This window comes from Molossus molossus, unplaced genomic scaffold (genome assembly GCF_014108415.1).
Source record: "Molossus molossus isolate mMolMol1 unplaced genomic scaffold, mMolMol1.p scaffold_m16_p_4, whole genome shotgun sequence".
Lineage (NCBI taxonomy): Eukaryota > Metazoa > Chordata > Mammalia > Chiroptera > Molossidae > Molossus > Molossus molossus.
Window position 1 is genome coordinate 43,734,730 of NW_023425377.1, and position 14,325 is coordinate 43,749,054.

At 40.5% G+C, this 14,325-nt stretch overlaps 1 protein-coding gene across 9 annotated transcripts in view; it reads right to left on the reverse strand.

Moving 5' to 3' along the window:
• Nucleotides 1-14,325, reverse strand: part of CDC42SE2 (CDC42 small effector 2) — a 137,768-nt gene that overhangs the window by 28,997 nt on the left and 94,446 nt on the right. For 7 of the 9 annotated variants that reach the window (XM_036282029.1, XM_036282030.1, XM_036282028.1 and 4 more), the window contains one exon: nt 13,787-14,111. In XM_036282029.1, coding sequence (XP_036137922.1) covers nt 13,787-13,840 — 54 coding nt within the window. In that variant the 5' untranslated portion in view covers nt 13,841-14,111. The other 2 variants (XR_004962024.1, XR_004962025.1) reach the window with 2 other exon arrangements.

Sequence of the window (14,325 nt, forward strand, 5' to 3'; positions counted from 1 at the left end):
TACTTCGGTTGCTGGTTGGATTCCCAGCCCCATCAGGGTCATGTGGGAGGCAACCAATGTTTCTCTTTCTTTCCTTTTCCCCGCCCTCCTTCCTTCCCTCCCTCACACTCTTAAAAAACAAACAAACAAAACAAAACAATGGAAAAATATCCTCGAGTGAGGATTAAAAAAATAAAACTCTCCTTGTTTGTTTTATTTTCCTTTTAGTTGTATCACAATTATTTGTGTCACGATAAAAATAATACTGTTTTTGAACTCCAGAGCTCCATGCTCTAACCTATTCTGTATTCAATGGTCTGTAATGTGGGATATGCTCACCCAAGGGGTGCTTAAAATGATATACTGGAATGTGAAAGGAAAATACTAGAACTTGTTTTGTTTTTTTTATCCTCACCAGAAGACATTTTTCTATTTTTTGTTCAGATAGAGCAGGAGGGAGAGAGAGGAAGAGAGAGAGAGAGAGAGAAACATCGATGTGAAGGGACACATCGAGTGGCTGCCACCCGCACGACCAACCAGGTCCGGGGACAAACTGCAACCGAGGTACATGCCCTTAGCGGGAACCAAACCCGGGTCTCTCTGTACCGCAGGCCGACGCTCTAACCGCTGAGCCAAACCGGCCAGGGCCTAGAACTTGTTTTTATTTTTCATCTTTTTTTTCAATTAAGTTCTACTATATTCAGTACATAGGCTGACATGAATGCCTGGTGACCACTGACTGCATTTATTTCTACCGAAGGTTTACTAGAAACAGTAAATAGTAGATAAATGCTTAACTGAATTTGAAACTAACTACAAAAATGAAAGTTGCTACTGTATAATGTCCTAACTTAATATGCTTCAATTGATCTAAATGTGTCCTTTTCCGTACTCTGAAAGAAAGGATCTCATGCTAGTATATAAATGGAAATGTTGATGAACAAAAGTATAGCAGAGTTGAATTGGGGAATTTTATTTCAAGAAATCTCTAACTTGTTGACACAACCTACTCCAAGAAGTCAGGTTACTTTTCACTCTCATAAAAAAATGCAAGGTAATGCAAGGTCAGATCTCAAAGAGATGCTATACTTTCCTCCCAGGCTAATAAAAATCTAAAAGTCTGAAAATATCTGTTTCTATGAGGATATGGAACAATGGTTGGAACACTCAAACTGTTGGTGGGAATGTAAATTTGTAACAGAAGTTTTTTTTTTTAATTCTCACCTGAGGACATTTTTGCATTTATCTTCAGATACAGCGGGAGGGAGAGAGAGAGGGAAGAAGAAAGAGAGAAACATTGATGTGAGAGAGATACACTGACTGGTTGCCACCCACACAACCCCTACCGGGCCGGGACAAACTGCAACTGATGTACGTGCCTTTAACGGGAACCGAACCCGGGTCTCTCTGGTCCGTGGGCCGATGTTCTAACCGCTGAGCCAAACCGGCCAGGGCGATAACAGAAAATTTAAAACAATGTGTTCTCACATGGTAAAAGTGAGTGTCCTTAAGACTTTAAAGCCAGTAATTTCACTCCTAGGCATATACCCTAGAGAAACTCAAGTATGTTTTTACAAGGCATAAAAGAGCACTGCTCATAACAGTACTATACTGTTAACAACCCATATTATTTTTTAACTTAATTTTATTGACACTATTACAGATGTCCCCAATTCCCCCTCCTTTTCCCACCTCCATCTACTCTCCACTCCCCCTTCCCTTTGGCCATCACCAACCACACTGTTGTCTGCGTTCATATACGTTCTTTGGCTAATGTCTTCACCTTCTTTCATCCAGCCCCCCCACCCCCACCCACCCCCACACACCCCTCCCAACTGACAGCTGTCAGTCTGTTCCATGTTTCCACACCTCTGGTTCTATTTTGTCTGTCAGTTTATTTTGTTCATTAAATTCCACATATAAGTGAGATCATATAGGATTTGAATTTCTCTGAAGAGCTTATTTCATAACCCATATTTTCAAAACTATATTGGATAAATATATCATTCAACAACATGTTCAAGAAAAATGAAAATGAAGTTCAGATACCTGGATCAACCTTATAAATTTAATACTGCATTAAAAAAGAAAACACAAAAGATGACATCCAATGGAAACCCATTCATTTAAACTAAGACAGGTAACAAAACTATAGTTTAGGGATAAATACTATATAGATGATAAAATCATGAAACACAACAAGGAAGTGATTACCATAGGAACCAGGATAGCCATTCCTCCAGGTATTGGAGTAGGGGTGTAATTGGAAAGCACACTAGGAGGATTTTGGGGTGTTGGCAATGCCCTACTTCTTAATTTGAATAATATCTGCTTTATAATTGTTAATTATACCTTATATGTAAAACAAACTTATAAATTATTTATTATTATTATTTTAATCCTCACCCGAGGATATTTCTTCCATTGATTTTTTTTAGAGTGGAAGGGAGGGCAAGGAAGAAAAACATCAGTGTGAGAGAGACACATTGATTAGTTGCCTCCCGCACATTCCCCAACCAGGGCTGGGGATCGAACCTGCAACCCAGGTACATGCCCTTGACCAGGAATAGAACCCGTGACCCTTCTGTGCCTAAGCCAACAGTCTTAACAACTGAGTCACAGTGGCCAGGGCAAACTTATAAATTATTAATATTTTGGGTATGATAATGGGATTGTGGTTATGTTAAATAAGAGTCATTATCTTTTAGGGATAAATATTGACATATGCATTTATGGATACAATGATAGAATGCTTGGATTTGTCTTCAAACTAATACAGGAAAGGGAAAAAAGAAATGAAATGAGATGAACAAGAATAGATAAAATGAACCCTGGCCGGTTTGGTTCAGCAGTTAGAACGTTGGCCCACGGTCCAGGTTCCCGCTAAGGGCACGTACCTCGGTCGCAGTTTGTCCCTGGCCCCGGTTGGGGTTGTGCAGGTGGCAACCAGTCAATTTGTCTCTCTCACCTTGATGTTTCTCTCTCTCTCTCCCTCCCCCTCTACCTGAAGATAAATGCAAAAATATGTCCTTGGGTGAGGATAAAAAAAAAGAACAGATAAAATGAAACTGTTGAAGCTGACAGATGCATACTTGGGATTCAACATATTATCTACTTTTGAGTCATTACTAATTTTGCTGTCACATTTTAAGTAACTAAAAACGGCAACAACCTGGCTTACTAAGAAACAGCTTGCTCTATCTTAAGGTATACAGTAATATACTAATCCAAATGGTATAAAGAACAATTTAAGAAAACCATTAATGCCCTGGCTGGTTTGGCTCAGTGGTTATAGCATTGGCCAGCGGTCCAGAGAGACCCAGGTTCGGTTCTCGCTAAGGGCACATACCTCGGTTGCAGTTTGTTCCTAGCCCTGGTTGGGGTCGTGTGGGTGGCAGCCAGTCGATGTATCTCTCACATTGATGTTTCTCTCCCTCTTCTTCCCGGTCTCCCTCTTGCGCTATCTGAAGATGAATGCAAAAATGTCCTTGGGTGAGGACAAAAAATAATTTTAAAAAAAGAAAAGCAATAAAGCAAATATTTCTTGTCTGACATTTATAAACTTCTAAAAGCATTCTAGTTTCTGAAAAGAAATGGCTTTCTGCTTCCTTCTTACCCTCTTCCTCAACCTAAACTCATCTGAAATGCTATGGACATTAACTTACCAACTCTTACTGACTGGTTAAAGGCACAAAACAACAAGATAGGAATACCAAGACCTTCCAGTCCACCTTTATGCCCTTCTAATTTGTTTTTCAAGCACATACAGACAAATTCCAACTTTCTCCACAATATATTAAGTATGCAGGGAATTCCATGCACCACACCCTAAAGCAGCTGACTACCTGTGAGTACACTCGGTGGCCACTCCTGAGGCAGGGCAGGTAGTTTCAGTGAATAAAATAGTCTTAGGAATTTCCAGGTTTAGCAATACAGTTAAAACAATACAGTCCTCTACAATGTCTTTCCAAAAAGTAGAGGTATTTTTCATTTCTCAACTGGTAAGAATAATTTTCTATTTTTATTAAGTCAGTTCATCTGTTACATGTTTTCAGATGACTGTGGTTATATAATTTAATTTTGTATGAAATTCAACAAATCCAGGCCATGCCTATTTGTCTTTTCAGAAAAAGGAAAAAAGATGACATTTCTACTATATTCACCTTATTTAAGGTATATGGAATGTGATCCCTGAACACAGAAGTCCTGAATAAAATCTTTGCCATCTCAGGTGATCATAACACAGTACTTATGGAGACGTACCACACCTGAGTGAGCTCTCTTCAATTTTATATATACTCCCTAAAAATCACAGAATGCCCTCAGCTAAAGTTTCCTCTAGTCACCTTACAGAGAATTGTTGGGTAGTCCTCTCAGGCTGCAGTAATGACTTTGAAGCTTTTAAGAATCTCTAAGGTCTTCTAGCAATCCCCAACTGTGTACTGATCAGAACTAGCTGACTGTGCAAGAAGGGAGAAGGTAACTCACTGGTTTAAAGGGTACAGTATGGTCAGTCAGGGCACAGTCTCAGCCTGGGCTTCAGTAACATGCAAACCACTGGAAAAAGAATATGCTCTTCCAATTGGGTTTCAGCTAAAAAACAATCAATGAGTTCCCATTTCACAATGAATAAAACCCAAAGTATTTATGGCCTGGAAGGCCACACACAATCTGGCTCTTAGCTACCTCTCTGACTCATTCCTGCCATTGTCCTCTTGGCTCACAGCCACTGTGCCTGGAGGTTCCTCTCACACACACAACCTCTGTACTTCCACAGCCCTTGCATACTTTAGTCCCTCTGACTAAAATGCTCTTTCCCTTGGTATCTGTGTACCTTATTCCTTAAACCCTTACTTAAATATTTCATCAGCGCCCTGGCCAGTTTTGCTCAGTGGTTAGAGCGTCGACCTTTGGTCCAGAGAGACCCAGGTTCAGTTACCACTAAGGGCACGTACCTCGGTTGCAGTTTGTTCCTGGCCATGGTTGGGTTGTGCGGGTGGCAGCCACTCGATGTGTCCCTTTCACATCGCTGTTTCTCTCTCTCTCTCTCTTTCTCCCTCCCACTCTATCTGAACAAAAAATGGAAAAATGTCCTCGGGTGAGGATTAAAAAATAATAATAATAAATAAATAAATATTTCATCAGAGAGGCCTGCCCCTGTACACCGTTAATACCACCATTTCTCCTTCTCTGTTTTCTTTTCCTGCTTTATTTTTCCAGGGTAGTTATCATCACCTGACATCGTATACACTTATTTCTGCACTAAATATCTCTGCCACTGACTTGAAAGCCACGACGGCAGAGACAATGTCTATTTTGCTCACTGTTATTTTGTCAGTACCTGGCCCGCTGTAGAAATACCAGTGTTACTGTATGCACTAATAATGGTGACTGTATGTATATGTCTAATTAAAATTACTGACTTCCGGTGAAGATGGTGGCATAGTTAAAAATGGTACTCACCTCCTCATAACCACATCAAAATTACAACTAAACTACAAAACAACCATCATTCAAAACTGCCTGAAATTGAGCTGAATGGATGTCCTACAACTACAAAATTAAAGAGGCCACATCCAGACTGGTAAGAGGAGTGGAGGCACATACGGGCTGGTCCCACATCCACGAGTGGTGGGTAAAAATCAAGAGGGACACCTCGGCTGTGAAGATCCTCCCCGAGGAGCGAGGGGTCCCAGTGCCAGAAAGAGAAGTCCCCATAATTTCTGGCTGTAAAAACCAGCAGGAATTGAGGCTGAGAGGCTGGGGCTGCTGGAGTCCCAGGCAGTTCCTCTCAAAGGGCCCGCTCATGAACTTACTTGGACCTGCACCCTGTACACTCTAGCATGGGAGAGGCAGCTTGAAAGGCACCAGAGACTCACGGGGAAGAACTGAGTTGTTTGGCATCAAGGTGAGAGCTGGAGAGAGAGCTTTCTCCCAGAGAGATGTGCTGGTGGAGGCCCTTGTTGCTTTGGTGAGCCCTTCACCCATGGGATGGGCAGATGGGTGCCATAACTGGGACTCCAGCAACTTGGCTCACACTGTTTGCCCCACCCTGGTGATTCTCCGAGGCCCAGGCCCAACCAACTTTCAGGCCCACCCAAGCTGTTTCCAGTGGTTTTACCAAAGAAATGCCTGTCTGGTCTCAAGCTTCAGGTTTTCCTAAAATCTCTCAAACAAAAAGTACCTGGCCTCAGTGAGGCCCATAACTCTCGCTAAGTGGCCCCAAGTCCCGGCACTAGAAGCAGCCAGCCTCTGTTCACAGGTTGGTCTTGACTGGGCACCTTCAAGCTCAGCACAAGCAGCCATCTGCAAATAGCTTTGTTGCTTATGCCTGGTGGCCCCAGGTAGAACACAGGCGGTGGTTGGCTGTGGCCTACACCTCCTCGGAGGCCCCAGAGCCAAACACGCAGTGGGAAGCCTCAGACCATGTCAAAGCACCACCACCCAACCATCTCCATAAAGGACACACTCAAGGGGTGGGCTCAGTGGGTTCCAGAGCAATGCTGAAGTAAGTCTTGCTCTGTGTGGTGGGCCCCTACACAGCTGATCCTCTAAGGTGGTCAGAGGTCGGTGGTCAGTGGGCACAGCCAGTCCTTGCAGATGATCAGCTTGAGCAAATCCCTCCCACTGATGTGCCAACAGAAACCAAGACTCAATTACAACTGAAGGGTGTACAGTCCACGGGGGGGGGGGGGGGGGGGGCGCACCTCAAGTGCCCAGCTGGGGTGATCAGGGAGGCTGTACCACCAGACCCTGCAGGACACCTACTACAACAGGCCACCCTACCAAGCCTAGGAGATGTAGCAGCTCTACCTAATACATAGAAACACATACAGAAAGGCCACCAAAATGAAGAGACAAAGAAACATGTCCCAAATGAAAGAATAGAATAAAACTCCAGGAAAAGAACTAAACAAATGGAGATAAGCAATCTAACAGATGCAGAGTTCAAAACATTGGTTATAAGGATGCTCAACAAACTTAGTGAGGGCCTCAAAAGCATAAAAAGGACCAGTCAGGCCCTGGCTGGTTTCGCTCAGTGGTTAGAGCATCAGCCCACAGACCAGACAGACCCGGGTTCGGTTCCCACTAATGGCATGTTGCAGTTTGCCAGTTGTAGTTTGTCCCTGGCCCCTGGTTAGGGTTGTGTAGGTGGCAGCCAGTCGATGTGTCTTTCTCACATCAATGTATCTCCCTCTCTCTTCCTCTCTCTCTCTCTCTCTCCCTCCCGCTCTATCTGAAGATAAATGCAAAAATGTCCTTGGGTGAGGATAAAAAAATAAAAAATAAATAAAAAAGGACCAGTCAGAAATAAAGGGTGGACAATCCAAAATGAAAGAGGAAGTAACTGAAATAAAGAACAATTTACTGGGAATCAGTAGTAGAGTAGTACAGTAGGCAAAGCCAAGAAGCAAACCATCAATTTAGAATATAAGGAAGCAAAAAACATCCGATCAGAATAGCATAAAGAAGAAAAAAAAATCCAAAAAAATGAGGATAGTGTAAAGAGCCTCTGGGACAACTTCAAGCGTACCAACATTTGCATCATGGGGGTGCCAGAAAGGGAAGAGACAGAGCAAGAAATTGAAAACTTATTTGAAAAAATAATGACAGAAAACTTCCCTAACTGGAGAAGGAAACATATATACAAGTCCAGGAAGCACAGAGAGTCCCAAACAAGATGAACCTCAAGAAGCCCATGCCAAAACACATCATAATCAAAATACAAGAAATTAAAGACAAGAGAGAATCTTAAAAGCAGCAAGAGAAAAGCAGTTAGTTACTTAAAAGGGAGCTCCCATAAGACAATCAGTTGATTTCTCAAAAGAAACTTTGCAGGCCAGAAGAGGGTGGCAAGAAATATCCAAAGTGATGAAAAGCAAGAACCTACAACCAAGATTACTCTATCCTGCAAAGCTATCCTTTAGAATTGATGGACATATAAAGAGTTTCCCAGATAAAAAAAAGCTAAAGGAGTTCACCACTGCCAAACCAGTATTATATGGAATGTTGAAGGGTCTTCTTAAAGAAAAAGATAAAAAATATGAACAATAAAATGACAATACATATCTATCAATAACTGCATCTACCAACAAAATGAACAAGCAGAAAAGAAACAGACACATAAATACATAGACCTTTTTGTTGTCTGCCAGATGGGAGGGGGTTTGGGGGAATGGGTAAAAAAGGTAAAGGGATTAAGAAGTACAAATTGGTTGTTAGACTGACAAACCTCAAAGGATAGGGGTTAGGGGAAGGGGGAAAGGATAAACCAAAGAACTTATATGCATATATGTATAACCAATAGGCACAGAAAATAGTATGGGGAAGGCAGGAGGGGGCAGAAGTGGGGAAGAGGGGTCAATAGGGGAAAAAGAAGGGACATCTCTAATACATTCAATAATAAAGATAAGTTTAAATTTAAAAAAATAATACATTTCAGACACAAATAGCATTATAAATTATCAGTACCAAGTGGCAAAACATTAAATGGGGACAGCATGCAATATGAATAGAAAGGGGGGGAAGTTGTAAATCAATATTCATTGTTTTTTGAGGATACCTTAGAAGTTTACTACCTTGATTGCAGTGGTGGTAACAGGAATACACACACACACACACACACACACACACACACACACACACATATATATGCCTATACTCACCAGATTGTATGCATTAATTATGTGCAGTTTTTACATACTAATTATACCTTAATAAGCTGGAGGAGAAGAAGCCCACCAGTACTTCAATGAACAACAATATGTATGTAAAGAATTCACTACAGTCCTATAAACAGCTTACAAATATTTCCATTTTAAAAAATTAAGTTGCAAGGGAACATTCAATTTTAAATTTACAATGTTAGCTATATCCAGCAACAACAACTACAGCATTTACACTACCATCTATTTAAAAGGTTTGGATTACACCATGGCTCAAAAAAATTGGGACTGTAATATACTCTGTATTATACTGTCCTAAAACAAAGAAGTAGGAAGAAAAAGTATGATTCTTATGCTACTACACAGAAAAATGCAGTCTATGTTCCTCCCGATACTGGGTTGTTCCTTTTTCACACATGGAATGTGCAAGAGCAGGGGCTGGAAAGGAACGAGTGGGAGAGATGGTATGTGGCACTTAATTTCAGTAAATATTTTAGAAAACTTTACAGATGACCAAGCAGCTTTCAAATAAGGCACTCTTGATACTGCCTAAAGGAATGGCAAGGGTATGTTTTTGTAGACTGTAAACATACATATAATTGTTAATGAAAACATTAAGTGCCAACAAGCTATTCTTCCACTGCAATAACCACACTGCCCTATGTTTTGTGTCATATTTCTCAGCAAGTCTGAAAGACTAAGACATCAGATGCCTATAGAATTCACATAAATGTGTATTATTAAATAAGACATGTTCTATGTGTGCAAAAAATTCACACTGCATATCCTTTGTGCAGCAGTATTTCCAGTGTCTCATTTATAATTCCATGGCTGTATGCTCCTGATACTTAAATTTTTAATCTATGTCTTGCTGTTTTAGCTACTTAAGACTATACTTGTATCACATACTAGAACAGCATTCACTTTGTTATATACATTATGAATACTAGCAATAAAGTAATCAATCTTAAAAAAATATGGAAATATGATTTCTGGTTTGCTGTCTGGCATGTAAGAACTTAGAAAGTGTCACTCCCGTCCACATAAGAAAAAGCTGAACAAGTGAAAACCAACAACTCTTCTTAGGGCCATTGGAGAACAAAGATCACAGAGAGAACAACTGTCCCTAAAATTAGAAAGATAGGCAGATACAGAAAATCACAAATAACCATAAAAAGAAACCTCCAGGGTATCCAGGACCAGACTAGGAAAACCTAAACTGTAATTGATGAATTGCTGGAAGATTAATGTAGACAACTCTGAGAGTTAAAATTTCCAGGGAAGCCCAATCTAGGAGCTACCCCACACTTCTGTGAGTTTTGCCTCAAGGAACTCTCTACCATGTTCTCAAAGTGCAGATCAGCGAAAAATCTCATGTGTTTCAGTCAAGAGTGGGGAATGGCAGCCATTTTTAAATAAGCCTAATCTGAAGAGAAACTATTATTATTATTTTTTTAATCCTCACCCGAGGACATTTTTCCATTTTTTGTTCAGATAGAGTGGGAGGGAAAGACAGGGGGAGAGAGAGAGAAACATCAACGTGAAAGGGACACATCGAGTGGCTGCCACCCGCACAACCAACCAGGGCCGGGGACAAACTGCAACTGAGGTACATGCCCTTAGCGGGAACCGAACCCGGGTCTCTCCGGACCGCAGGCCAACGCTCTAACCGCTGAGCCAAACCGGCCAGGGCTGAAGAGAAACTATTTTATCAGAGCCTAATTGACTAGGACTTTACAAGAAAATAAGCAGCTTTGGGGAAGAGAATTATCCAACTCTAGCCCACACTAGCCTTCCACATAGGGAAAGAGAAATACCCAACTCCAGCCACCTCTAGCCTTTTTGCTTGAACAAACAAAGGAGCAAACAAAACAAAACAAAATTGAGAAGTACTTGTGTTCATCACAGCCCAGGGGCATAGGCTCACTAAGACTGAAACCTAACCACAGCAGTATATAAAGCTTCGCCTCTCCCACCACATCATTATGTAACAGGACTTCCATATAACAGGGAAATATTTAGGAAGTCTCTAGAGAAATCCAAAGACAAAAACAAGGACACTGAAGGAAATTTTATCCTCTGACATCTACAGCTACAGCAAACAGTGTGGTTTAACACCTAACCAGATAAATATAAAACCTCATAATAAAGGCCTACTTACCTCAGCTCCTTCTACCTGGTATTATCATGTCTAACTTTCAACAAAAAAATTACAAGGCATACTAAAAGCAGTATGACAGCAGGACTCAGTAAGGTGTCTGCATAAAAAATTAGTGTATAGCCCAGCTGGTGTGGCTCAGTGGTTGAGCATGGACCCATGCACCAAGATTCCCAGTCAGGGCACATGCCCAGGTGGCCAATCGATGTTCTCTCTCATCCAAGTTTCTGTCTCTCTCCCCCCCCCCTTCCTCTCTCTCTAAAAAATAAAGTAAAATACATTAAAAAAATTAGTGTATAAAATTATTAGTTTCCTAGACATTAGTAAAATCCAATTAGAAAATGTAGCAAACAGAATTTCATGCACAAGAATACAGAATCCATAAAATATCTAGAACAAACCTAACAAGAAATGTGCAAAACTTACATAATGAAACTTTTAAGCTTTACTAGAAGAATATGAAAAGGTCTATATACATGAAGACATCATATGCCATGTTTCTCAATGAGATTACTCAATTTTAAAGATGTCAATTCTCATCCAATTACACTCTAAATTTAATGCAATCCTAAAGTAAACATCTATAAAATATGCAATGTGAAACATCTCATACAAAGAAAAAACATTAAGAATAATAAGGACTTATATAACAATCCAGCTTTAAAAACAAGATATTACCAATAAAGTTGGAAAAGAAGATCTGTGAAGGAGATCTTTTCTATGAAACAGCAAAATACCATTAAGTAACAGCAGCCACTAAAACAGTATGGTACTGGTACAGGTATAAACACGTGCACCAAGAGTAAAATATATTTCAGAAACTGACTCTTAACCATATGAAAGCATAGTGTATAATAAAGATGACGCTTTAAATCACTAATAAAAAGACTATTTTATAAACTGTTTTTAGATAGCTGATTAGCATGAAAGAATAGTTAAGCCCCCATCTCACACCACACAAATCAACTAATCTTCCATACTTCATGGATCAAAGCGCTAAATATAAAAACCAAAATTATAAAAGTAGCAAACAGGAAGATGGTGGACAAGTAGCACCAGGAATCTACATTGCCACCCCAACAACCACAGGGGCAGTCGGCCTGATGTAACTATTTTACAACTTTGGAGTCTGTTCAAGGCTTACAACTTCCAAGGAAAGGCCTGGAAGGTAAACCACAGTTAGTTTCAATGTCAGCCCTTAGCAATTAACCATCAGCCAACCCTTGTTGTGTTCCTACACAGCTATGGTAGCCAAAGTGGACCAAAAAGGAGATGGTCCTCCAAATATCACTACTTCTGATCACAGAGAAGAAAGAGGTAGGCAGCCATGGTCAGAACACCTTGCTGCACTACTGGTTGCAAGCCGCTCTTCCTCTGGCTGCAGTGACTTCAGGAGATTTAAAAAGTCAGCACCTATTCTACCTCTCCCCCAATCCTTCATTTTTCATCCTTTTGGGAGTGAGACATAACAGACTAGGACATTCAAAACAACTGTAGCCTGGCTGGTGTGGCTCAGTGGTTGAGCATCGACCCATGCACCAAGAGGTCGCCAGATCAATTCCAGGTCAGGGCACATGCCCAGGTTGTGGACCCAATCCCCAGAGAGGGGCGTGCAGGAGGCAGCCAATCAATGTTCTCTCTCATCGATGTTTCTATCTCTTTCTCCCTCTCCCTTCCTCTCTCTCTAAAATCAATATAGAAAAATATTAAAACCAAAAATAACTGCATATATGAGGAAAATTAGAAAGTGACTGTGCATGCCTAGGGAAAGGCTTAGAAAAGATCTTAAGATTATATCTCATTCATCCTTTTATGTTTTTACAAAAAACAAAACAATAAACCATAAACTCACTTATTATTTTTTTTTTTTTTTTAAAGTTTTGGTTCTTTATTTTATTTTATTTTTTTTTTTTATCCTCACCAGAGGATATTTTTCCATTTTTTGTACAGATAGAGTGGGAGGGAGAGAGAGGAAGGGGGAGAGAGAGAAACATCGACGTGAAGGGACACATCGAGTGGCTGCCACCCGCACGACCAACCAGGGCCGGGGACAAACTGCAACCGATGTACGTGCCCTTAGCGGGAACCGAACCCGGGTCTCTCCGGACCGCAGGCCGATGCTCCAACCGCTGAGCCAAACTGGCCAGGGCCATAAACTCACTTATTCAGCCAGCCAGCCAGCCAGCCAGCATGTAACAGATTCTCCAAGGTATTAGATGTAATTCTTTAGATACAAAGTAAATACAGTCAAGGCCCCTACAGAAATAAAAATGGAGAGACTAAAGAACAGTTATTTACTGTGCAAGAAGTTCCATGCCATAATAGAAAAATGAACTAAAGAGCTAAGTCAGGAGACAGCTGAGGAAGATTTTGTAGAGGTGACTCTTGACAAACAGAAAATTGGAAGTTAGAGGGCAGGATTCTGGCAGAGGTAACAATATGTGCATAGCTTAGAACATACAAAAAAGTGGGGCATGGAATAAAAGAAGTCATCCAAGACCAATTACTGTATTTAATATAACTTTGGGCAAAAAACTGAATCTATTTCCACTGAAAAATAAGGATAATGGTATCTTCCTCAGAGGGTTGCTGTGAGGAAAATGAGATGGTAAAATGAAAAGAATGTGAGTGAAATCTGGTCTGGCTATCACATCTTGCACCCCTAATTTCCAAGACTGACTTAGCTGTTTTACCTCCTTCTCTCACGTTTCCTCCAGAAATTATCTACTTGGTAAAAGAGCACAACCTTCTCAGTCAGGTACAATGGTATAGCACAGTTCTTTACTCAAGAAACATTATTTTTTCTTCCTTCCTTTCTTTAAAAAAACAACAAACATGCTCAGAGATCTACTGAACTACTCTCTGTGACACTCCTTAGAACTGCCCTGCAATTACTGCTAGGGTCTTGATTCTCAGCTTGAGCACCAGCGGTATGTTTCATAAGCACCCCACCCAATCAGTATGTATATTACTTCATACTTACAGGCTGAGGCTGTTCTGCAATACAGCAGTTGAAACACAACCAGAATTCACTCATGCTTATAGGCCAAAGTGTAAATGAGCACCAAGGAAGTTTCCAAATCTCTACTCGGGAAGTTCACAAAGCACGCTCCTCAGTATGATGAATGTCCAATGATGTCAAAATAATAATTTTATTACTTCTCTGTTTTTGATCCTGGAAGTCAAATATCTCATACAGTCAATTTAATTAAGAAAAAGACAGAATGTTTCCTTTCTTTGCTTGTGGTCCTACAGAGACTCGTTTCTAACCACCAGGAGGGTATAAATGTTGTCTTGACTCAGGTAGTCTAGAAAAAAAAGAAAAAGTAAAAGAAAACAAGTTACTTTACTTATCCTTAGAAGCTTTTACTTCTTAAATCTGTGATAAAATTAAGAATAAATATTTCCCCAAAAATTAAACACTGAAAAAAAAATCAAGCCTTTTTTGAGTATCAGGTGTTAGGGATATAGCAGTGAAAGAAGACAGAAATCCTTGCTTTCATAGAGCATTCTATTTCATGG